This window comes from Acanthochromis polyacanthus, chromosome 8 (genome assembly GCF_021347895.1).
Source record: "Acanthochromis polyacanthus isolate Apoly-LR-REF ecotype Palm Island chromosome 8, KAUST_Apoly_ChrSc, whole genome shotgun sequence".
NCBI classification, from domain to species: Eukaryota; Metazoa; Chordata; class Actinopteri; family Pomacentridae; genus Acanthochromis; species Acanthochromis polyacanthus.
The window spans coordinates 8,035,226-8,061,798 of record NC_067120.1 but is presented as its reverse complement, the minus strand read 5'-3'; the positions used below and the strand labels follow the sequence as shown (position 1 = coordinate 8,061,798).

At 44.0% G+C, this 26,573-nt stretch overlaps 1 protein-coding gene across 1 annotated transcript; it reads right to left on the bottom strand.

The window, feature by feature from the left end:
• Nucleotides 1–1,047: 1,047 nt before the first annotated feature.
• mtss1la (MTSS I-BAR domain containing 2a) lies at nucleotides 1,048–26,025 on the bottom strand. The gene is given in 17 exon segments (XM_051952828.1): nucleotides 1,048–2,489; nucleotides 2,734–2,899; nucleotides 3,022–3,198; nucleotides 3,559–3,714; nucleotides 4,031–4,105; nucleotides 4,783–4,915; nucleotides 6,201–6,298; nucleotides 6,714–6,821; nucleotides 7,442–7,599; nucleotides 9,801–9,809; nucleotides 10,244–10,320; nucleotides 10,405–10,447; nucleotides 10,450–10,493; nucleotides 10,722–10,806; nucleotides 22,253–22,326; nucleotides 22,444–22,505; nucleotides 25,389–26,025. Coding segments are annotated over 17 exon segments (2,340 nt in total). The 5' UTR covers nucleotides 25,458–26,025; the 3' UTR covers nucleotides 1,048–1,683.
• Between the last annotated feature and the right edge of the window lie 548 nt (nucleotides 26,026–26,573).

Below are 26,573 nucleotides of genomic sequence, written 5' to 3'. Positions count from 1 at the left end.
GATCCTATGAACGGTATTGTTCTTTTTTTTTTCCAAGGGTACACTGTTAAGTGGCCTCTTAAATGGGCTTCATGCTCATGCATCATACAGCAGTACCTTCCAAAACAGGTCTCTTATCCAGGAAAAGGGCTCTGCGTTCATCATCACTGCTGTCCAGGGGGGAGTAACTTTATACAATCAGTCTAGCAGCTGTTTTCCAGCAGGACCAATCTTTTAATAAATAATGAGAGGGACTTTCAGCAGCTCCCAGGAACATAAATTTCACATACCCCTGAGTTTGTTTTACAACTCGGGCTATAAGCTAACAAATAATGGCCAGAATGAATTTGTGGTTTTATTCAGTCTGCATGATGGCCTATATTTACCTGAGGATTAAACCTCTCAACAGCCTCTGTGAGCTATATTTTGCTGGAGGTTATGAAGTACTGTTTCGCTATTTAGGTTTATTTTCACTATTTTGTTGGTTGAATATAAATAGTGTTCATCCTGGCCGCTGTAAAATGTCCTTTCCTGGCCTGTTCCGTCTTTATCCTATTAACTAACCATCTTTCCAGCCTGCCAAATATCTTCACTGAAGCAGTAATGTCAACAGATTTCCTCCATTACTGCTCATTTTGGGGCCGCAGTGACAGTGGAGGGTCTCTGGCGACCCCATCTGTCTGTTTAGAGAACTGCATTCAGTGAGCACAAGCATAAAACTACAACAAAAAACAGTGACACGCAGTTAAAAGTTTGAAATTGAATTTGAGATAGTGCTACTGATAGAAAATTATTATTACTGTACTTGACAAATCATAAAATACCTACACTGCATTAAAATCTAAAGCTGTTGAGATAAAATTATAATAAAATATATCTAATAAACCGCAGAATGTAATAGAATAAAATAGTTTTACATACAGCAGTTAAATTGCATGAACACACAGAGCTGTAACTACTGATCTACATTTCAGCAGCCTAAAATAAACTCATTTAACAAACTATTTGAGGCCGGATGCAGAATTTTCCATTTCAGTAGGACATTTTCTGACAAAAAAAATGGAGCCATTCAACAGTAAAAAGCCTGTTTAATTGCAGAATATATTGACAGTACAGTACAGCAATAAAAACACTGCCATATTGCTTCTATTTTTACATGACTTACACAGCTGCTGGTCAGCTTATGAAAGGAAAACAGTAACATGGTACTTTTACAGTAACGATGAGAAAACACCACATACAGACAGGAGCACCGCGCCCGTCACTCTGCACTGACAGGTGGCCATGTTAATTGAAAAATGATGCACAATATTATAATAATAATAATAATAATAATAATAAGAGCAAGAACAAAGACACAGAGCATTCGGTCTAAACTGGGGCAGACTGGGCTGAAACGACTGGTCACACAGGGAGCAGAGCTGCACAGCCACGAAGCCCACAGACGAGAACAAAACGAAAAAAAGGATTAAAAACCAAAAAAAATATGGATTACTTTGTATGTACGCAATACATACATGACATGAAATGACATGACATTGTCCACGGTCACTCATTACGCTGTCGACTGGCCTTCAATCACCTCTTTGATTCTTGTGCCTTGGTTCATGTGTTACATGAGTGCTGCTGTATTTTACTACAGAGCTTCAGTCTGTAAATGAGGGCATCACAAGCTGCTCCTTCACAGCCGTTCTTCTCCCTCAACTACCGGATAAACCTGGGAGCTGACCTGTCATCGGTTACAGTCTTGCGGAGCTTCACCCCGCGGCGTATAGAAACCAGCATATCCACGTCGTCCTGCGTCACGGAGGACATCTCCTGGGATGCAAACTGAGCTGGATCCCCTGGCAGCATGCTGGGGAAGGGGAACTGACCCTCACCGAGGGCGTGGGCGCTGGCTGCCAGCTCTCCTATCTTCTCCACCAGGCTGTGGCGGTTGGCAGCGAGCAGAGGGTCCTCCTCAGAGCCGTGGGCGGCCATGCCAGGGGCCTGCTGGGCGTAAACAGTCCTGTCCGCCCCTCCTCTTCCGCAGCCCCAGGTTGTGTCAGGAAGACTCATTCGCTTTGGAGACGCCCTCATGTAGTCACCAGCAGATGGGTCGTCTCCGTACAGAAACTCCTCGCTGCCCACGCGATGCTGGGACGGGCTAGCGTACCCTGGAGAATCTGGCACTGTGGGAGTCTTAACAGGCACGATGGGGGGCCGGATGGGAATGGGACCAGATGTGGACGGTGTGCGTCTCACGCTAGTTTTGGAAGATGGCGTCCGGCGAATAGTGGCGGTCCCCGAGGCGATGGCTCCAGAGCTGCTTCCCCCGGCGCCGTTTGGAGTTCCCTGCAGGCTTTTACCTGCAGGCAGACCTGCTGTGCTAGCCGGCCTCTTGGTCTGGATCATGCGGCGGTAGCTCTGAGCGATGTTACTGTGGCGAGGAATGGTGGAGGATTTGTCAAAGTCTGCCTGCCCTTCACTGTCAGCGTCCCCATTGAGAGAGTAGCACTCATAATCAGAACCTGGAAGTGACAGTTAATGATGAGTATCTATTGTTTTCACTGAACGACTAAAGAAGAGTTAATTAGCTGTTGCTTCGGTACATAATACTAAATTACAGTAACCACACTGACAGTTGAGGCAATTAGTACTGCATCTGTCAACTCACACAACCCCAGTGACTCACAAACTAGAATGGAAAATCAGAAATTAGCTGCTATACGGGGACGTCGTGTGTGTTTTATCTTGAGGGATTGTGACTTTCACCTTGAGATGGTATGGTGTCCTCAGAGCAGGAGGGGGTGTTGGTCTGGGTGCTGTAGCCACTGGAGTACTGCAGAGAGTCCCTGCTGCTCTTCTGCTGTTCCATACTCAAGCCTCTGGTCAGAACCATTGCTAGTGTACTGGCTGCTGGAGAGAGGGGCTCGCCATGCTAAACAGGACATACATACAGATTAGCCCACATTTACATACGCGATTCACCACACTATAACTCCCAAGGCACACAAATTTATAAAGTCACATTAACATTTTTGCTCCCTGAGGACTTCATACCTTGGCTGTAATGGTTCCTGGGCCACTTCTCGCTCGGCGTGGATCATCTGGTTGCATCCCAGAATATCCCTGTGGACTGGGCGGAGCCTCCAGTTCTCTCATCTTATCCATAGACTCCCTCCTACGATGCAGAGTGCTCGCCAACGACGGCTCACAGGAACTCGATTTGGCCCAGTCCTGCAGCAGCAGATGGAATAATGAAATTGTCTTCCAACTATGCGTGTCCAGTGTTTGCCACCCGACAGTCAGTTAAACATGGAAGCTGCTGATTTGGCTCGTGAACTGGTTAGATGCATGGTAGATATGTGCAGACTAGAATAGGCTATGTCGGTGTTGTTAAATAATAGAGCCATTCAGTTTAGCACATCTTTGTGAGAAAAGACAGGAAAACTGAGCAACAGCAACATGGTGACCGAGAGGTTAATTTACAGTAAACAATGTCTACGACAGCAATTAAAAAAACACACACAAGAAGCAAAGAAGCAACAAAGCTTTAAAGGAGAGAACCAAAACTGAAAGTTGCAAATGAAAACAAACCTTCCAGCTAGGAACCTTTGATGTGGGTGAGGGAGTGTTGGATCCAGGGGAGTGGTTAAATGTGGGGGACGCAGGAAGTATGACAGATAGAGGCCTGATGGTGCCAGTGTGAGAGAAAGCAGGGCGGAAGGTACCGAAGGATGAGCATGAGCCAAACTGCGGAATGGACAGACAAGTCTGAGTCAGAGTGCTCAACATCCATGAATAGCCCCAGTCTAACCACACCGAGGCCGTCATGAAGAGCCCACGAGCCTCTTTAGACCATAGACAACAATGAGATGCACATCGGGGTGTGTGTGTGTGTGTGTGTGTGTGTGTGTGTGTGTGTGTGTGTGTGTGTGTGTGTGTGTGTGTGTGTGTGTGTGTGTGTGTGTGTGTGTGTGTGTGTGTGTGTGTGTGTGTGTGTGTGTGTGTGTGTGTGTGTGTGTCCAGCAAAGCAAGTAGACTGTTAATGGATGCATGCAGTACTAACCGCTGTAGGAGAGTTGCACTCGCTGACAGATTGGCAGGTTTCTGAAGCCTCAGAGGAGGCCGAGCTTGTTGATTTCTGGGAAAGGGGAAGATGGAGTAAAGAACAGTGGAGTTGAAGAGGAAATGGGGAGAAAGAGGCAGGTGTGAGAGATGCATAGGATAAGGGCGAGAGTTGGAGAAGAGTGTTGATGAGCTTTAGAAAGAGGGAATCTTTTTCCTCTCTGATGGGATCTATGGACTATAGCCCAGATCGAAAATATGATAGCCTGTAAGATCATTTATTCAGAAAAAGAACATTGCATCAGTTGGTGTGCTGGTGTGCTGCGAGTCTGTTCTGTACACTGCAATCTGTTCAGACCGTGAGAGTCTGAATAACTTTATCAGTCCAGTGGGATAAAAATTCTACATTTGCAACCGATAAAGTTCTATTGCAGCAAAAATGAAAAGCTCAGTCTGACTATCAAACTCGTACTGAGACTACGGCGTTATACGTGAAACGCAAAAATGGCAGGAGCAGACTCGAGACACTAAATGGAAAATGACTGTTGTTATGCAGAAAGAATTGTCGTAGCTACACTTTGACAAAAAAGTAGTGGTGTTGTTGCTGTGTCCTACTGCCCTGCAGCTTTGCTGCCCGAGAAATCTCCAGAGATAACAAGTCTGCTTTGTCCCTTTGAATTTTCATACGGTAAAAAATTCCTTTTCTCCTTCCGATAAAAGAGTAAACTTAAGAATCACGGCTCAGACTGCTACCTGGCTGGTGATATCAGAGGGCATGGGCGATGGAGGCTTAGAATGGGTGTTGGCGTCCTGGGAGACGAAGCCTGAGTCGTGGGAGGAGACGCTGCTGAGCCGATGGGCTCCTGCAGAGGGCATCTGAAGGAGACTGTTGACAGGATATCACATCAGTGCAAAATTCTAATTTTGGTGCATCAAAGAGCATTAAAAAGTTAGCCCTGCTTTGATTTTTCTTTCCCTATTAGCATTAACAGCTGTCTTTGTGCCTTTTTGTCTCTTGCTCAGTCATTCTCATTCAACATTGCTTCTCTTTGTCACCCACTCATTTTGAAAAGTGCAACTTATGCTTCTCACCTTCCCTCAGTACTCCTCACCCACACCTCCTAGTCCCCCTCTCCTTGTGGAGTACATCTAAAGTTATCATTTCTCATTTGTCTTTGCTCTCTTGGATGAAGCTTAAGGAGGGAACGGCAAATTAAATATGGCAACTTAAATAACCATAAAAGATTGAAAACTACACACTATCCTTGAGTCCTTTTTCTTTCTCCTGTCTTTTTTAAGTAAGCTTGCTTTTCTTAAATCTTAGCATCAAAACCTTTGTCTTTTGATCACTTTTCCCCCCCACTATGTAGCAGTTATACTTGTGAAATTCTGAAGTGTACAAAGGTCAAGTTGAAAGCAAAGCTTGTTTTCAGAAAAAGCGGATATCTGTTAGATATTAGCTTTTCATGGTCTAATTTCACCCTGAAAACGTCACACTAACTGTGACTCATTTTAATAGTTAAGTTCTAAATCAGTCATGCACATAGTCAGTGGCTGCAAAGTGAATAAATATGGAGCAATAAAATTAAGAGGTGGTGTTAATTGGTACAAATGGGACTGTGACACCAGAGCAAGGTGACGACTTGCCATGACGATGTGTGATAACCCTTCAGCTCAACTTTACAGGGGTTTATTTACAATCAGCAACTTGTCTCTTCACCTGGAATCCCACCTTTATAAATAACTCATTTATAAATAGTTTGATAAACTCTCACCATTAGCGTCACAAGCGTGTGGATTTTGGTTCTTGTGTAGGCTCATGACTTTCGGGCTGTGAGGTTTGACAGCTTTGGACCTAATCTGGCTGTAAGAAGCTTGAGAGCTATAAATCTGCCAGGAGCAAGAGCTAAGGAGCTGGTACGATATTACAGCATGTCGACTGTCACTGGTAGTCAGGCTGTGCAGTGAAGAAGGTATGTCACTGTAACACTCATGTATTTCTAACAGTCTGTAGATGTTTTATTTCTTGCTACTGTGTTATTTAGAAGGCTCAAATAAAAAAAAAAAAGGTGTATGTGTGACCGAAATCTACTATTAACAACACAAAAGACAGAGCAGATCACATTTTAATGCTCAAAAATGACTCTATAAATGAATATTTTTGGACATACCTGCACATGCTGCTCTTCCTGGAGCCGGTGCTGCTGGGGGAGGAAGGAGGCGTCTGGTAGGACCAGCTATAGTCGGAGCCTTTCAGGTCCCGGATCACCTGCAGCAACACACAATGAAATGGTGAATTTACAGTTGCAACAAAGAGCAAAGACAACACTGCTTTTACATGTGGTAGGAACTGTAAAGTAGGCCTGATCATTTCCTGGAACTGCTAGGTAGCTTGTAGAAAAGAAGGCTCAAACTGAAGTGAACTGTGTATTTACTGAAGACGATTTCAGCTGTGGACTGATACACATTTGTTGCTCGAGTGCGTATTTATTGTAGCTGGAGGGGAAATACAAGCTTGTTAATGGCACAACAGATACATTAGGTTTTATTGTTTTTGTAGGAAAATACAGAAAACCAACAGCCCTAGCTTTGCACTGCAATTATACGAGGCAAATTCAACTGTGATCCAATCGATACGTGCAGCAGTGTCATTAAATGGATGAGGAGCATTAGACCCTGGTTACCTGCTCGCTGGCTGGTGGCAGCTTGTGAGGGTCTTCGGTCAACACAGTGAGGTCATCAACAATGGCCTGTAAATGTGTTATCTCTCCCAGCATGGCGATCTCTACGTTCTGAAAGGGAAAAACACGATGGTTTATTTATTCATTTAGTTTTTAAATTCTTTATTTATCAGTTTGATCAGTTGTGGGTACAGTTTGCATGTGCACAATATTATCATTGTTCTTTTTTTTTTCAGAAAACTATTTCCTATAAAAAAAACAGAAATGTAAACATCTTTAAGAACATTATGGAGTGACCACTACATTGTCTCTAAATTTTCAGACTCAAAATTAAATTGAGTTTTTTAATTTTTCTGTTTTTTTTTCCCCAACATGCTACAACCAGTCTTGTTTTTGATTTATAAAAGCTGTCATCTCTTCCATTTTTTAAATATCCAGTGTTATGTCCCACCATACTGACATGCTAGGAATATCCTGCGATAGCCATTTCTTAATTATATCGATTTCTTACTTGCAACCAACAAAAAACTCAATAGATATTTATCTTTTTTTGTCCATTCCTGTGATAAACATCCAAAAGAAACAGTTTTTATCCCAAAAGGAATTACACATTTACAAATGTCCTGCAGTGCTCCATGAACATCATTCCAAAACACGATGGTTTAAATTAAACGGCGACCACATCAACAAGTCACACATTTTCCACCACTCTGAGTCTAAATGCTCCTCACCACAACAGGCTGCAGCAGGTTTATGAATGAGCAGTAGCGCCCTCTTTCCTCCAGGAGCGCTCTGCGCACCGCCTGCTTCTCCGTCTCCTCCATCAGCAGGTACAAGTCGCTGACGTCCTGCATGGCACTGTCCAGCTGGGGGCGCAGGTTACCCCGGCCTGGGCGAGGGTGCAGAAAGCACAGAGGAGGGAAAGAAATATGGGAGTGAGGGAGAGAGGGAGGACAGAGGTTGAGTAAATGGAGGAGGAGGAGGAATCGGAAGGGAGGGTTGTAATTATGGAAGTGACATGAAGTGTACACAGTGCAGGGAGGAGGGAAAGAGTAAAAAATTGAGAGATGATTAGAAGAAATAATGAGACGCTGCTCTGCACTAGAGGTCAACGCACTGACAAACATTACACCCGAATGGTTCGTGTACATGGCAGTGAGAGGCACTTAAACATGTCATCAATTAATGCAACTGCTGATGATTTGCAGACCCTGAAGTGGATGAGATTAGACAAAAATACTACTGTACCAGAACACCAATAGAGAATGCGTACTAGATGATGGCACAATGAAAAGAAGGATGAGGATGAAGATGACCACTGAGGCGACACATTCTCTGCTCTGCCAGTCATTTCCCAAAACCCCCGCAGTGCACCACATCTTAGCATTTTGTTAGGTCTCGAGCCGCACGCTCCTTGAATGTAGAATAAGCTGCGTCGGTGTGAGCAAACACCAATTTGTGTCTTGCCATGTTGGTGATTACCGAGACCAAAATCACTAACAACACTGTCTTCAGCGAGCAGCACACTGTAGGTTTGTTTTGATGCTGAACACATATCGGCTTAATGAGCTAATCTTTCAGCACACCTGCATTTATTAAGGCACTAATTAACTCAAACAGTTTCCACAAGAGTATGACAGCCTGTCAATTAATAGGTCTTTTAAAAAACATAAAATTCTAGTCTTTAGCCATCAGCGTGGAGTTAGATGTCAGCTCGTGACAAAGAAGCTGTTATTACTCAGAGGAGTGAGTGACTGTCTGCAGATAAGTTGTCAAAAAATCAGTAATTTAGAAAATGGAAGAGCTCCATTTGAAACAGGTCTGGCAGACGATACACATTCACAAGGCAAGTGGCAAGGAGCTAACAATGTGCTAGTTCTCCCAATGGGCATTTTTCACGAGGACAAGTTGACAAGTCACAGTGGGAGATGCACAGCTTCTAATAATGAAATCGATAATGACCGAATTTAGCATGGAGCTGCTTTTGATGCTCACTGCCACAATGTAATGATTACTGGGACACTTATAAAGAAAAAGCAGTTATTAATATTACTAGAAAGATCTGCACTTTCTCTGCTTTGACAGGTCACATGACTAATGTGACAAAGGCCTATTTAGTCACACCCATCTTTTATTTACATTCTCTATTATTTAGGGTTTTGACAATAAGAACATTTGTGTTTTAAATTAAGCAAGAATAAAGAGCTAAGAGATAAATAAACAAACTGTTCTCTAATATGTTCGGTATACACGGAGATACCAGTCAGGGTTGGGTTAATAAGATATAGTTTTACTTTCAGATAAATGATTATCAATCATTCATAATCAGTTACTTTTGTATGTCAATCATTTTCAGAGAAATAAAACACATTTTCAGATTAAAACCAACCACTTTTTCCAGTTTAGTACCAGTCTGTTATGGATGTAGGGAAGAACAGACTTTTAGTCTGAAAATAGATTCAGAAAAAACTTTGCTGATACAGGTAAAAGAAATTTCAGACATTATACACGTCAACCGCTCAAACAAAGCTGATGGGGAAAAAAAAGCTTTGTTGTTATAACTGAGCTGTCAGTCTTTCTCTCTGAGAGAAATGTTGAAGAATTCTTTCTCCCTATTGCAGTAGATACATTTACCAAACACCCCGTCAGTGTTTTTATTTTGAAGGTCATATGAGTCAGCGGTTTTCCATAACACAGCAGTGTAGGCACTTTTACACTTTGGTTTCTATATGCATTAAACAAACTATATACATCGTGTTAAATGGTGAGCTTTGCAGGTGCTGGTAGGTAGATTCTGATATTTTTGAAAAAAGCAAAGGATAAATTTTCCAGTTTCCAGACTTTTCTGCAAGCTCAGCTAAATGTCTGGCAGCAGGCAGTAATTTAACGGCCTTACAGACATGAGAATCTTGTCAGTCTTCTCATGTAAGTGTCATGCAAAGCCAGTAAGCGTATTTCTCAAAATGTCTGCACCTGAAACCAAAATGCTAAGACAGCGCGGTGTTTTCTTTGACTGGCAGGTGATTCTAACGATGGTTTTTGATGCTTGAAAACTGGCATGTGAAGTTCTCATTTGGAGAAAAGACGTACCTAGAAGCTCTACAGCCAGGGTAAAAAGCAGAAAGAAAACGGGAGGGTTGCAGTGACAGGCGGGGGGGAGGAGAGACAGAAGAACAGGCAGTGTTAGCTGTATCAAACTGGGGCACATTATGACTTAGCCCGTACCACTGGTGTGTCTGAAAATAGGAGTTTAATTACATCCAGCAGTAGGGGCTAATGCAAGCACAGCCAGGAAAGAAGTTCATTTCTTCGATTTGTACGGTAAATCATCCAAAGCTGGAAAGGAGCAACTGAGTTTTTGCCAGGAATTTTGATGTGATTGAGTTATCAGTTTTCATTCTACACTCTAGGTGGTGCTAGTTCACTTTTAGACGTTGGTACGACCCAGCAGACCTCTTTCATATCAGCATTAAACCTCATTAGAATATTATCACAGGTTTATTAATGAACATGTCTTGAAAGTTTTGCCTCACCTTTTCTTGCTTTTTTCTGGAGTTTTATAGTATCTAGCGACTTCCTTTTGATCTCCTGACGAGACCTCTTGTATTCTGTGAGAACAAGCAGAAGTAAAGCCTTAAATTCCCATACATGCTGTATATAACACCGGGTAAATAGTTTTCCAGTTGTTCACCTTTGGGCATGGTCTTTATCCAGCTGATTCGCTGTCTTCTTCCATCCTCTATCCTGTCCTGGAGTGGTGTAACCAGGCCTTCCATAAGAGTGCTACAGCAACAAGTAGATCCACATGAGACGGATCAGTCGGAGAATGACGGCTACAACAAATTGCTTTATTCCACGGCACAAAAATCTCTGAGCGAAGAGCAGCAGAATGAGAAGAAGGTCACCAGAAAGGTTTGGGATCAGGGAACACAATAATCCCCTCAAGGCGAGAGTGGAGAGAAAAATGCAGTGGAGGGGAAGATCAAAAACAAAAATACAAATGACACATACTTGGTGAAGTGGCGTAATTTTGCCTCAATGCTGCGATGTCTCATACACATCCTCGTCAGAGCTGAGCCGATGTCCCTGGTGGCACCTTGGAGAGACAATATGAAAAACAAATTGTCATCTACGACATAAGAGCTTGGCATTACAAATCCCACATATGCCTCTTGGTAGAAAAAATATGATTTTCCATTTGAGAACGTAACACCAGGAGAGCATTTTGAAAGGTTTAAATTCTTTGCTGTCAAATAAATTTATCAGGGGTGTTTTTATTCCTTTGCAGTAGCGGCTGCAGCCACTAGGTGGACATATGCCGACTGTGAAAGCAGAACCCATAAATGTCACATTTGTTTGGGGAAACAAATGCAAACAGTGCCTGTAAACTAAAACCTTACACCCCTCCTTTTCTTCTCTAGAAAAACACACATTTTTCCGCTGTGACACTTGCAAGATTGCGTGCATGATTCCCACCACAAAGTGTAAATAGCAGTTCATGTGAATTGGTTACTGTACTTTTCCTCTCTACTGAAGTGTAATTAATGGAGTCTTAAGCCCTTAAAGCCCGGGCTGGTCCACTGTCTCACTGATGCTTCACAGGCCGGTGTAATATGTGGCAGCACTGATCCTGTTGTAATCTGGCCCACATAGGGCATAATCTGAGGGTCTCTCATCACACAGGAAAGAGAGAGGGCACCTGTGAGCAGCAGACTGAGGCGTGCACCATCGTATTTGTATTTAATGAATGAGTTTGTTTTTTTTGGAGGTTCATGTGGACAGGTGGTGTGATTTACCAACCCCCCACCCCCCACCCCCACCCTTTCCGAAAGTTCTCACCCCTCTATCCTGGAGGAAAAGGAGGGAACCTGTAAGGGGATATCCCTCTATTTTCCCTGCCTGCTCTGCCTTTCCTGTTCTTTCTGTTTCCCTAAACACCATTCACGCAGGACAGGCAGAGAGAGAGAGAGAGAAACTGGCGCTAACCTTCACTACGAAAACAGAAGGAAAGAGTGACACGCTGAAGTAAACATGTAAAAAAAAATATATGATTAATACAGTAAGCCTGAAATGAAAGTCAGTGTCAGGATGTTTCAGATCTGTGCTGTTTTCCAGACATCACATAAAGAAACTAGGTCTCCAGCTGATAATCGCTGTAAGACAAAGACCATTTGTCCCAGTTCAAAGACGCTCAGCAACAGATCTGGACTCCATCGCATCAAGCCGCTTTCGTCGGACAGATGTGGAATAACTTGAGCGTGCTTGTGTGATGAGGAGAGGAAGGAGGGGTTGCCTGCGTTGCTTTTTGAAGGGAAAGGTCATCCAGCTGTATCACACACAGGCATTGAACACCAGCAGGAAGTGATTGAAGTAACACGTGGAAACTATACGCTGACTTCTCACTATAAATAGCACAAGGTGTCTGTGTTGAAACAACTGGACTATTCGTCATGTAAGAACATCTTTTTTCCACTACAGCCATGGCCATAAGTTTGGACACAAGTACCCATGACGCTTGTGAATCTTAGAAAATACCACAAATTGTCACTTACAATACAGTACACAACTCCTGAGAACTATATTAAGTTCCATATTTTAAAAAACATCAAAGAGTTTGGTGTCATTTTGTTGTTCTTACCACATTCGGTTGTGAAAGTACTGCATTTTTTGTTATTTTCTTCTAATATTATGTTTTGGGAACAAAGTTGTTCCAATTGTTGGAATTTATGATAATATTATATCCCTTGTTGATTTGTTGACTAATTAAACTGGTGCTGTCAAAAAATATTAGTTATGTTCTGTAATAGACATCAAAACAGACATAGTAAGTCATGCTGTGTCCAAACTTATGGCCATGGCTGTACTTCCATGAGAGATACAGACGTACAGGGCATGTGCACACAGGTTGTGTCTTTCTCCTCTTAAAAGCAGCACAGGAGGAACTCACAGCACTGAATCATTCTTGCAAGACGAAACAGGACTAAAGCGGCGATAGAGGAAGAGAAAGGGAGTAATGTGGCTCTCTTGTATCTCTTTAACAGACCTTCCAATGTCACTGTCAGCTGAAGAGATCCCTCAGCCCCCACTCCCCTGTCCCATCCACACCTGCCAACTCTTCCCTCCCACTCCCCATCTCGTCCCTCCCGTCTCTTCCTCTCCAAAAAGGGGGATCAGCTGACAGCTACATCCTGGGGAGGTTCAGAGGCTTCCTGGCCATGTCCAAGAGCCCTGCTGGCCTCTGGCCTCCACCGGATGGACAGGGACACAGTGATTCACTCCCACAGCACCCTGCACAGCCACACAGGCATATAGCCGGGAGGGTGGGGAGGGTTCAGTCTGACTAGAAAGACAGATATCCTGCAGAATGCAGACAGACTTCTTCCTTTCTGTCTCTTTCTATGTGTGTTGCCCTTCCTGAGGTTCCATCCTACTCATTTCCCTGCTCATTTGTCTTTTGTGTTTCTGGGCTTCATAAATAAACTTCCTAAACCACCCCACAGTCTAGCTATATCGATACTCAGCTCAGGAGCTGGCTGAAAGCACGCAACAACTGGAAAAGTGATTATTTAGCAGAATGGGACCCCTAGGGCTTTAAGGGGAGCCGGGGCGACCTCATAGCAGACACCACACGTGCATGAATGAAGCAAAACACAGAGCACGATTCGAAGAGAAGCTGTTATGCAACTCAGCCATATATCTTAAGAAACGGAGAAAACAACTGGGAGCAGCGCAGCAATCTGTGGCTCATTATGGGAGTGCTGCCGTGCACGGATCTGACGCCGCTTGGCCGAAGATAAATATAAACTGCCACCAGATCTGCTGTGTATGTCGAGTATGCTGTGTTAGAACACGGATAGCTGTTAGCAAGGTCAATCCCCCAACTTGGTGGATTTCGGTGGGAACCTTAAGCTCCATGACAAGCACAGTGTGGTCTAAGTGAGTGGCTCCATCCAGAGCTCTGGTTCTGATTACCTCCCCTGATTCCTCGGGGAAGGAGGCGCATTTTAATAGGCCTGCTTTATAGGGGTTGTCCTGCCAGGAGCCGGGAGCCAGGGACTAAACTGCCACAGGCCTCCCTGCCTGATGCCTTCAACATGGCAGCTTAGCCTAACTATCTCCCTCACTCAGCATCTAAAGCCTGCTGTTTGGCTCACATTTCACTCAGACTACCGAGTTGGATGTTGTGTGTTGACGCTAGCTTTCAAGCTGAATTCAGCTCTTCTCAGTCCAAGCGGTGTTCCCCTCCACCCCCCTCCCTCTGCTTCCTGTGTCAATAAAGCAAGTTTATGTGGACTGTACAAGAAAAAGGTACAGAACATCCTCACTGCTACACTTCCAAGAATATGAAGTCCCCCCCCTTTCTTTTTTTTTTTTGCTAAGTTCTCACAGAACCGAAGCTGAGCAAAGGAAATTCCATCATCCGTGAGACAACAATTATTCCTCACGTTGGCACCTTAGGCACAGAGCTGACGGCGGCTGGCACAGACAGTTAAGCCTCCTGACTTTTACCCTCCCTCACCCCTTTTAAGTGAGGCCGAATGTGAGCTGGCAGGAGCACAGCGAAGGCTACTGATGGATGAAAGGGGCTGCGGGATGAGAAGGGGAGGATGAAAGAGGGCACACACTGCTCGAGGTGCACGGTTTGGCCAGTCAGGGGGCAGAGGAAGTGTTCACTCGCTGCTGCAGGTGCAAAAGGCGACGCCAGGGCAAAATTTCCCACACTAAGCCCCAAACACATGACTAATGAAGAGGAGAATGTAATTTTCACGGATTTTCTGTTTTATCTCCAAGGAATCAAAAAACACGACACTAACTTATTTTTTTAATAAAGAAAAGAAAAAAAGGGAATGAGGCATTGCTTTGATTTGTCATCTTCACTGGTCTCATTTAGTTACAAGTTGAGCAAAGACATAGATGAGACATCAGAATTCAAAACCTGACGAAACATCACACACTCGCATCATCAAGCCTTTTCTTCAAAGCACAGCTGGAGTTCTGGTGGTGCAGCACAGTGGGAGCAGTCAGCATTATAAATAAAGCAGCATCTCTTGAGTCTGCTGGTTAGGGAGCAACAGCCTCTGATGGGAGAGAAGAGTGGCGGATAAAACGGACACATGCGGACGCCGATTGTAGAACAGTGCTGTCTGAGTTATAGCTCTAATTCAAGTTACATAAATTGTGAATGATAGACAGAGGGGAGGAGTGTTTTTTTTGAGAGACTCTCCAGAATATCCCCAATTTAAAATCCGAGTGTATCGCATTCTGATCCCGACTTGAAAAGAGAAGAATTAAAATTTCATAACGTTCTTTGTTCATGACTGAACACAAAGTAAGTCTGCTTCACTATATTCACAAAATGGTATAACTTGAAATATTAAAAAAAAGCCAAAACTTGAGTTAGGGATGGCAGGGGGATAAATCTGGAAATGGCTTCACGAAACCAAAATTTACTTTAATCTTTTTTCAGTTGATTTTGGCTTCACTTCCTAATTGCATGTATATAAAAAAGAAACAACTTTTTCCCCCCTGACCTTATTAAAATTAAGATTTAAATAAAAAACAAAATCTCTGAAAAGTAAGTATGGAATCTTTGGATAAAAGTGAGTAGAGTCTCTGTGCGGATTGTCTTCAAAGCAAGTTTTGACACTTTGAAGACATTACAACAGTGACACTGAACGAATGGAGTAATTATTTTAGACATTCAAATAAGTAGTTTCAAACTTTCAAATCCTATTCTTCAGTTTCAGAACCATAATCGGATTTTCCAGAGCGGTGTGTCATTTTCTCTTAAAGGTCTCTTAAACATATAATCACTTCAATGTCACATGAAAATATGAAAAATCATGGAGTATTACACTGAAAAACATTTGTGTGTTTTTGTGCACTTAAGGAAAAGTCTTGGTCTCCATGACTTCAAATGCAGCATTTAAAGTGCACATCCTAGAACAGATATGTTTAATATCAGTCAATGAACTGTTAAAATATCAGAAAAAGTTCTTTCGCCCAGGCGGACATCTTCACTGTCTAGTTTTGCTGTGTCACAAAGACCAAAACCAAAAGATACCTGACGCACATTGTTATGATACAGAGGAAATAATCTGGAAATACCCTCAAAATTTGCTTTTTTTTGACAGAATATGTGTGCACATGCAATGAATTTTACTGTCTCTCACAAAACAGATGCATACATTTAAATTACAGCAATTTAAAGACAGAAAAATCTGTATTCAGCTACAGATATGTGTAAAAGAGCATCTCTAAGAGTGAACCTCCACCCTAAATGAGCGAGAGTTTGTACGTAAATACACCCATGTGTTATATGTACTGTGTGTCCGCAGTAAAAACCAAAACGTCATTCCCAGCCTTTGTGTCGCTTCCTCAAATGTGGAATGTCTCCTATCATTGGCAACAATGGCACTGAAAGGCAGAGGAAATGGCCCCGAGATCAATTGTTTTACTCTCACACAAACACACACTCATCCCATTGTTGCCTGGCCAGACAGTACGCACACCGAGTTTCACCTCTCAGCCAGAAACACCCACAGACAGACCCTGGTGTGTCCTGATGTGGTGTAAACATGTTCTGGAGTGCATTAGGAGGAGACTCAAGAAGGAGGAGAACAAGGAGGAAGGAATATTTCTCTGCTGGAGGAGCTTCCTGTTCAGGGACATAAATGTTACTAAAAATAATCGCCACCCCTTGTCCAGATGTGCTTTTCATTGGGGAGAGAAACAAGAAAATGGCCCAAACAGGGAAGAAATCCACAGAGGACTGTCTTTGCCTCATGTCTGACAGGGATATTTAAAGCTGGAGGAGATGGATTGATGATCTAAATACAAATGTAGGCAAATACCTGGGGAACAGTCTTTGAATATCTCTGTATTTAATGGAGCAAAGGCTCTGCGTCACTCGAGTCAGTCGGCTCAAGCTGTTCTCCTTTACAACCTTTGCAAGTTGTCTTTCTTATCTCAGCTGACAATGCTCTGCCCACTCTTTTAGCTCTGCCTATGTTAATGCTGCTCTGCTCATTTGCAAACAATCCCACAAACAATGCTGACACCACTGCTGGTGCTCAAGCTGCTCATATAACATTTCATCCATCTGTAGGCTCTGAGTCTAAAGTTACCCTGAGGGGAAGTTTATGATATCATTCCCGATTCTCCTCTGCACTGAGCTTGATGTACGCTTAAGGTCGGAACCTAGACATCAGACGTAAACTTGGAACATGCTTTATATTGTCATAATCCTTTTAAAAACAAGCCATAAATTCTTAATGAAATGCCACAAAATTTGGGTATTAATCTGTTCCTACGTCTTATTTCTGTACAAAATGTGATTCCAATCCATCCTATCATTGCTGAAATGTTTAAAGTTGGACTAAAATATCAGACAAACCAAAAAGCAAGGCCATTCCTGCAGCCATGCAACTCCAGGGATGGCATTTTGGTCCCAATTCATTTGTGCAATGGCCAGTGATAAAAATAAGCTCTCCATGGAGTTGTGCTTAAAATATTTACACATGATCTGACCAGTCATCCTCCAATAGTTTTCAAGCAGCCACCTCAGCTGATTTAGGGATTTCAGTTATGCATGTATTCCTTTCTTTCTCTCTTTTAATGTCCTCCCTAACATTCCTTCATCAGGCTCTCTCGTTTATTTTCCCTCCCCTCTCTCCAGCTCCCTTCCACGCCGAGTTCATGTTCAGGATATAGCTGAACACAGTGTTCCCCTGAAGCCTCATGTTTGTCTTCTTAAGTTTGGTATTCGCCCTCAGAATGAAAGTTATCCCGAACCAAAAGATTTGTTTTCTCTCCCATTATTTTTTCCACTTTTTCGTCTGTTCCTCGCATCACTGTTGCAGCCACTTCACCCTGTACTTACTCCGTTATAACAGCTGGAAAACATTCATTTGCAGGATGACCACATTGAGTTTTGAAGTCGAAGTCTATAAACTCCACAGCCAGACATGCAGAACAGTGTTGGAAGCTGTTTAGCTCAGTCTGACAGACAAGGGGGACAGCTGAGAGAAAAATGTGAGGCTCCTGTCGATACTTAATGTGACCTCGTGGTTGGAGGTCATGAAATACCAGAGGAGCCTCGCGTACAATCACCAGAATGGCACAGCGGACTATAATGTATCCGCCAAAGCATTTGTCTTTGTGACTGAATGAACATCCGAAATCTATAAGCTCATTTAACAAATTCAAACCCACAGTCGCAGATTCTCGTTCTGGTACACGGAGCACAACAGATACCGGGCTTGTACATGACATGCCATGCTTGATGGATGTCAGCTCTGGTCACAGGGGTACACTCATTATTTGACATGTCCGCAAAAATAGCTGCGCTGCTGGGATAGCATGGAAGACAGTAATCCCCTGATCTCGCTTTGCACTAGGCCACGACCGCATCTCGTCCATGCCAGGCTGTCCAGATGGCGGGTAGGGATATCCGTCCCATCTGCCAACCCAGAGAAGTACAGCGGCCAAGCAGATTACTGCTTCGCTGACACACTGATCTACTAGCATACCTCAACTCAGATTGGACTGCATGAGAAAGAAAGAAAAGACAGAGATTGCTCTCGATGACTCACAGGGACATTTTGTCTTTGCGTGCACTGCGACCAGCTCTGGTGTGCAGATGTAAAGACAGAAAAAGGTTTGGTCAGTGTTAAGCACAAACTTGCAGTGCACGGCAGTCTGAATGTCGATCCCAGAGTGTGAGTTTTTAAAGCTGGGGGTGGCTGATCAGGACGGGAAGAGAAGGCAGTCTGTGTCTGTGTGCTACAGAGTGGGGCTAAGAGGATTAGCTAAACGCCTCTGCCTAGCCTGGATACCCAGAGCTGTGGAAATCCCACTGCAACCACTACCCCCACCCAGGTCAGCTCAGCCCCCACCAGACTCACCTCGCTGTCCAAAAAAATATGGATCTTGTATCTCATACCCTGATGGACCATTAGCCGGAGACTGTGGCTCTTTGACTTTGATCCAATTCAACCATGTCCAAAAATGGAAAAAATGAAGTCAACCCTTCACGAAACCACATGTCATCAAGCCCTGCAGAAGCTTAACACTAAAAACAGAGTCCACTATTCTCTGGCCCATTTAAAATACACAACAATTTATTATGGACGACAAAAAAAAGGTCTAGACAACACACCAAAATCCATTAGGCTGACCAGTCTAACAATCAACCGCCCCTAAAAGAGCTGCAGGGCCTCAAGCTAAGTCACAGGAAAGATGGGTGTTGAAACGTGAAACATATATCTTTACAAGCCTAAAATTCTCCAAATACATCCATCTAATATCGTCTTTGCGGCTTGCAGACCTTTATTGAACCCAGATGCAAGCTGCCAGTTCACAGAGACAGACGTGCCTTCAGACATGGATCCATCAACACAGCTTAGAGAAACAACGCTGTCAGACACTGTGCCAAAACGCCTGGCAGCCGACTCATCCAGCTGCTTCATAAAACACAGACGCTGACGCCATGACCGTGACCATAAACTCTAAAAACGGACAACACGGGCAAGAGGAAGCCTGAACACGAACACACACATCCAGGCGGTTTGACACAGAGAGGAGGTTGAATGAGGTGGAGATGAGGGGATGATATGACATGCAATAGAGTTGTTCTTACTACATGTGAGAAGCTGCCCTGAAGAGTAAAAGACAACACGAAAGGTTAGGACAGGAAATCATAAAACCCTCTTTCATTTCTTCCCTCCAAGGATCTATCAAGAAGCACTGAATGAGGGGAAATGCTGCTTTCCTTGGCAGGGAAGTGTGTGCAGTCTGGACAGTGTGTGTGAGAGTTAAGGGGATGACGGGGTGACTGTGTCAAAGGTAGATTAAAGGAGGCAGAAGAAGAGCGCGACGAAACCTCCAGCTGTGCCAACAGCTGCAGCTCGTCCCTAAACACAAGAGGGGATTGGGGTGACGGCGACGACGGCCTACAGTTCACAGCCGAGTTCCTGCCCCCTATGGTGCAATGAGCCCTATATGGCTGTGCAGACGCTGAGGCAAACATGATCGCTGCAGGCAGACAGACCCGAACACACATGCAGGGACAGAAAAGGAGTGAAGAGAAAGAGCTGCGGAAATGGAGACTTCGACTTAACTTGAGGAGTCTCGAGTTAGTAAGAGTGAAATCAAGTGTTAAGAATGCAGCATCTGGATGCCAATATAGTTCAGGAAAATTAAATTACAACACTGCAGCTGCTAGAAGGGCAAAGTTTCCCGACTGTGTCCATGGAGCCTGTAGGCTGAGATTCAAAGGTTATCCCTGTGCACCAGCAGTCAGCTCCAGTAAATATCGACATAGCTCCTGTGAAATTAATTGGGCCGAGTGCACACAAACACTGAAACAGCTCCCACAGGACGAATGGAATTGAAATGGTATGCTGGTTAGGAGCACGGAAAGGAAGCATTATATGTTTTAGATTCTTTGAAACAACTGGGAAATTAAAAGTAAGAAAACAATGTCTAGCCAACTGTTAATGAACCGGTCATCTATCAAAAAAAAAAGACATAAGCCAGTCGCAACAGAGCAAAGTGATGACTTCAGCTAAAGCCAGTCATGCCTGCATTTGCCTGAAGCCAACCCACAGCAGAGGTGTGTGCTAAATGCTAAGAACTGCATGACAACACACTGTCTGGCAGCAGGAATAATGTGTTCAGTTAGAGTGTTTGTGTCCACCATGATAGATTCACTACGCTACCATCTCCTAAGCTGCATTAATCAAAACAAACAGCTGACAGGAAGGAGTTTTGCAGTTTTAGTTCCACGCATCTTGGAGTGTTTACGTGTCTTGAAAAGTGCTTTATTGTTATTATTATATTTATCATTAGGTCATAACTCAGGGGCCATGAAAAATCTTATTATTACTTCTCTGGACATTGTGTGTGAATTTACAAAACGCTACCATCCACAAAGTTTGTAGGTAGAAAAAAGAAAAAACATGACATTTATTCATCCATCCATTATCTATACACCGCTTAATCTTCATTAGGGTCACAGGGGGGGGCTGGAGTCTATCCCAGCTGACTTATAAGGGACACTCTGGACAGTTCGCATGACATTTAAGAAAAATGTGAAATCCAAATGTTAGATTTTTTTTTTTGAAAGATAAAAATCTTAATTTTACATCAACTACTCAATCCTACTGTAGACCATGTTTCATTAGTTCCTCTTTAATTGCTAAAGTCTCTCCCCACTTGGTCCGTCTGCAGCCTGAGAGCGATGACACTAATCCTAAAGTTAATGTTTCTGGGAGAAGAGCAGAAGAGTGAGTGGGTGTATGAGTGACACACTTACAGGGATTTTATCCATCTATAGCTGCAAAACTCAATTTGCCCGTCTCTCTCATCTCTCTCTCTCATCTTTGTCTGGTCCATCTATCATTCTGCTCTTTTCCCTTCTTTTACTGCACGTCTCCTTTGAAGTCTTGCCTTTGCCATGGTCTTTACCCTCCGTTTTATAGAAGCAGGCTGCCAGCTGCTAGCAGCCAGCAGGTTGACCCTAGTCTACCTCGCTTCATCTTACAGAGTTCATGTGTATTCACATCAGGAATCATTTAAGGTAGTCTGAAGTATCACCATGGCAATAAACTGCTGTTACTGGAGAGTCGATGGGAGTAAAAACTGGTGACGATGTGTGAACACTGTGGAAGAAGTTCCCACTTTGGTCATTTTGTTCAGCAGTAAGTGGTCAGTGAGGGGGCGGGGCTTGGACAAACTGTTTAAAAACATGCTGGCACGTGACCTGAGAGGTCAGGTGGCCGGCTACCAGCTGTCACCCTTTGAATATCTGTCCACGTCTGTGTGCGCATGCTTGCTTGTGCGCTTGAGTTGCCGTGTTAGCGCATGTGTCAGGAGCCTTTGCACAGTCGTCCGGGTACGCAGGATTTTTTTGACCTACATACTGCTCTCGACGATTGACTCCAAAGAAATCTGTGTTAATCAGCTGCCTCTCTGGGCAGCCTGTCTGCTGCCGCTAGCAGGGTGACAAAGCAGATCAGCAGACCTCATTAAAACCGAAGAAACAATAAGCTCAGATTTTCATTTCTCTGAGCCGCCTAACCCCTCCCTTACTGCCCCCGCTTCAGTCATCTTAGTCTTGTAGAATGGTGTCGCCAAGAGAGTCACACCAACTGTCCACTGCAAACTTTCTTAAGGGTGTGAAAAAGTGATAGCCATTCATTTTATTTCAGCTTCTCTTGCACAACTGCATTTTGAAATCAGAAGGTAAAAATGTGTAGTTGGAAGAATACCAAATGCCCGTCTGCTATGACCCTTACACCCTTAGATCCACTAAAACTGCAAATGTAGACAATACTGTGTATGTAATAGAGTGAATCTGCACAACATATAAAACTGTGACTAAAGCATAATGCAGATTTACACTTTCAAGAAAGGTTTCAGCAATATATAAATAACAAGCCGGTAACACCACATGAAGAGTCAAAAAGAAAAGGTGATGAAGGTTGTTTTGCTTTTTCTTCACCAGTTTTACAGTGTGTGACCCTGAATTAAGCTCTTACCTCTAGAGTTGGTAGCCATGTCCGCCACCTTCTGAAAGGCATCTAAAAAGGCCACTGCTGCCAGAATTGTGGTCCTGCAAATAAATTGAAACATTCTGAGTGCACTCGGGCTGCATAAGAGTCTGTAAACATTACATAAGACTTCTTCTTTTGTCATTGAGGGTTCCCCACTCACTGGAACCACTTCTCACCTGAGTTGAGAGTGCAGTTTTGTGGCCTTGGCACTGAAGTCTTCCCACACAGGGTAAGAGCTCTGATAAGAGAGAGGAAAAGTACTGAGTCAAATGAACCAAGGACATTTAAGTGCTTGAGCATACCCAGTCAAACACACACACACTGCGCATACAGATTGGAGAAGACACAATGTTCTCAGACAGAATCTGGTGTGACTTGATAAAAATTCAGTATCAGCTTTATTCATTGTGAACGTATTTTCTGTTTAATTCATATGGATAAGATACTTAATCTAAATCCAAAAAAGGCTGCAATAAGTCAAAGAGGGCTTGGTTTCTTCCCGCGGGGTGAGAAACAGATTGGTTCACGGGCTCCATGCTCCGACTTGTCTTTAAAAAGGTCAGCATGATTTCTTTGTGCGTAGTGTTATATTATGATCAGTCAGCATTATCCTCTCATAGGTATGGTCACATGTCTGCATGCTTGCTAGACACACATGAGCTTCATAAGCCCACATATGATGACAGTTTATGTGCACAGGGTAGGTAGTTTGAGCTCGTCTTAGAAAAATCTGGATTAGATTTACCCCGGGATCATCACACGCCGCCTTGAGCTATAAGAGCAGAAGCCAAACATAAAACACGTTCAAGGCGAGATCCCATTAGAGCAAGAGCTTGAGCCCTGCAGTAAGGAAAGGAAGGGCATAACCCCTATGCACCTCTTTGATGGACAGAAGCCCAGAGGGGTTACACATCCTGACTATATATAGCCAGGATGCAATCTGGAAAAGGGTCTTGCCGTTCATCACTGCTGGTATAACCTCCATTCTGGCAGCGACAGTGTTTAACTTCCCGCTTCTCTCTGATAAAGCATCCGCCTTAGGAAGTGATTTAGGAGCCATCATCTTCAAAAAAAAAAGTGTCTGCCATGAACCTCCCAGCTTTGCTGTTCGCACTTGACTTCAACAGGTGTCTAATTAGCTTGTGTGGTCTGTAGCTCCCAGGGGCAGCAGGGATGGGCTGCCAAGACAGCTGAGAGGAGGGTGAAGAAACGGGCAGAGAGGGCTACAAACTGAGCAGCAGGGGCCTCACATTTTTACCTTCATCCACACCCAGCAGCATCCAGGGAGGTAAAGCTGAATGAAAAGGTGGAAGTGAGGAAAGGAAGGCCCTTCCTCCCACGGCTTGTCATTCACTGGAGGGCAAGGTTAAAAGCATTATCCTTGGAGCTGGTAGCAATGTTGCTCAAGGACATTTTAAAAAGGTGCTTGTTTTCCCACATGCAGAGGCTTGAAATCACATCTCTGCGTGACTCAGAGATCTGATCTAATTGTTGATCTAATTGTTGATTCCCGATCCAGTCATGTTGAATCATCTCTGTTTTTCATTTCACCCTTTACCTACTGTTCCAACACCTCCTACTCTTTTATTTCTTTTCCTTTGGCTTTGTCAGACACTTACATAACCAACAGGTGCAGCTTGTGCCAACACATTTGTCTGTACAGTAGAGAACACGATAGTCTTTGTAAGTTCCCTCTGTATGTGCACAATTTAGATAAGTGCATACTCTCTAACATTGTTCCCAATCAGGAACGCTGTCCTACTGCAATGCTCCGGGGGGGTAAAGCTGGTCTGACAGGCTTGCGTGGTCCAGTCAGGCAGCAGGAATGAGGTCAGATGTCTGTCTCAGACAGTGGACATCGATACTGTGCTGACTAAGGGCTTCAGCCTCTTTCATCTGTGCTGCTTATCAATACACAGACTGCCTCTTTCTAAGAGCCTCTGTCTCTCTCTGGCCCTGGCGTGAGCACAACACAAAAGGGAAATATATAAAACCAAACCGGCCCTGCCGATAGCAGAGAGCTGATTTCATTGGAGCCTGACAAATGAGGGGTCCATAAATAGTCTGTCCGAAGGCACCACTGGCCTGTGAGGGAGCGATCAATAAGAAAACTGTTGGGCTGAAAGTGCCGCTTGAGGCTTGACTTATTCACTGTTATTAACAGTTTGTAGCATCATGAGTGTCCCAGACAATGAGAAGACTGGGAGCTGCCTCCTGGCCTGATGAATACATTCACACTTTCCATCTGTTGACAGGAACAACAACAGACCACCCCGGTTCAACTTCCTTCACTTGACCCCTCCCCCAACACACACAAACACACACACACTTCCACAGAAAACAGAACACATCTCATTACCACTTAAAAAATTAATTTAGACTACCTTGAAATGCAACAAACTCAGGAGTTACACAAGTTTCAAGGCGAGTCGATTCAATTACTGAAGTAAAGCTGGGATTAAATGTGTATCGAGCAACATTGAGAAAGAAGTGATTTCCTGCCACAAGGCCAAACATCAGGAAGCACAATCAATAACCTCTCATGCTCATTTCTGCTCAGGAGGTTGAGGTGATGGAGCTGTTGTTTTCTTTCAGAGCATCCTTCCACAGCTAACACTTAATCTAGAAAGCAGTGGAGCCTGGGATAAAGAGCGAACAGTTGTTTGGGGTCAAATGGCACCACATCACATTTGTAGGATTGGAACTCCACACGAATACCCACTTTTGATTCCTTCCCCCTGATTCTGCCACTCAAAACGCATCAAGTACTTGTATATTTTGATTGTTTGATTATAATGTCAGGTTGTAACCCCATGGACCAAACTGTGGTTTTGGGATTAAATTAAGATCTTGTTCTGCTAATGTTTCCATCTACAGACTGACACAGTGGCTGAAGTGTTGTTAAATCTGACCACTGTCAAGGCAGACCTGCTGCACATTATGCAAATAAGACAAAGGGAAACATGTTTCACCTCTCAGTTTGTCCTGCAGCGGTGTTTCAAGTGGGGGAGGACCCGGTGAAAGAGACAAAGGCAGTAAAAATATGCCTCTGATCAGGCACCGTGTAGCCACAAAGGTCAAACAAAACCCCTTTCTACTTTAATTCACATGTGTGTGTTACCTTCATGTCGTTCACGATGGCCTGGAATAATCCACCCAGCGCTCCGCACTCCTTCTCCACTGACTCCATGGTGCCAAAAACAAACAAAAAAACTCGCAAAAAGACCAGAAACACACTAAATATCCCACCGATGAGGCGCTTTTAAACATAAGACGTGTAGAGCTGTGTTTTTTCCATCCGCCCTTCGTTGTCCTCTCCTACAAAACAACGTAGCCCAGCAGCGGAGAGGATGCAAAGCGAGCAGCCTGCCGAGCGCACAGACAAAAAGAAATGTGCTGCTCGATGCTGCCGGTGCCGCTGATCGCTCCGCCGCCGGGATGGAGCAGGTACGCGCAGGGGACTAGAGCCGGAAAACGTGGAGGGCACATGCACGGTGGCTCCTCATGATCGCCGCGTTTATACAAATAACGGAGAGCTCTCAGTTCTGGAAGAGGAGGAGGGAAGGGGGGCACGACAGGAGACGGGATCGGTCGCAGGAGACGCGGGGACGCGCTCCGTTGTTAGTGGCGGAGCAGATGTCTCGGAGTCTCCCGTAATACGATCCATGGGAATGGAAAGGGGGCTGGTCAAGTTTTTTTCTTCGCATTGAGTGGGTGAGGAGGAGGGGACAAGGAGGAACACCCCCCCCCCTCCTCCTCCTCCTCCCTTGGACCTCTTTCCACCCCCACGCAAACAAAAGTAAAGCCCTTTCTTCTCCACAACAATCGGCTGACATGCAAAGAAGCAGGATTTCCTCCGGTTCATGTGTGAATTCACGCACGCGTCTGCCAACGATCACTAACTAACAGCACTCTCCATAGGAAACAGTAGCATGTGGGCCATTATCACCTCATTTTGCATAGATAATCTCCAGAATCAACACAACAAAGACTAGAGATGTTAATCCAAAAGGAAAGTTATCTCCCGGACATTTTGGTTTAACATTTTTACAGCCCATTGTTCCCTAAAACACTGACAACTGGAGAAGCTAACTTAAAAAACCGGGGAAAATGCGCATGTGAACCTCTAAGACTCACTTCTTATCATATCCTGTTTGTTTTATCTGTCTTTTCATAATTCACCACACATTTTGCTATTTGAAAATGTCCCACAGTGTTTTATTGTTTGCTAGTTCGGGCAGGCAGTCTATGCTAATGAAAAGTTTAGACAGACCTAGGCTAGCTGAAGCTAAGCTAAGTAGTAGCT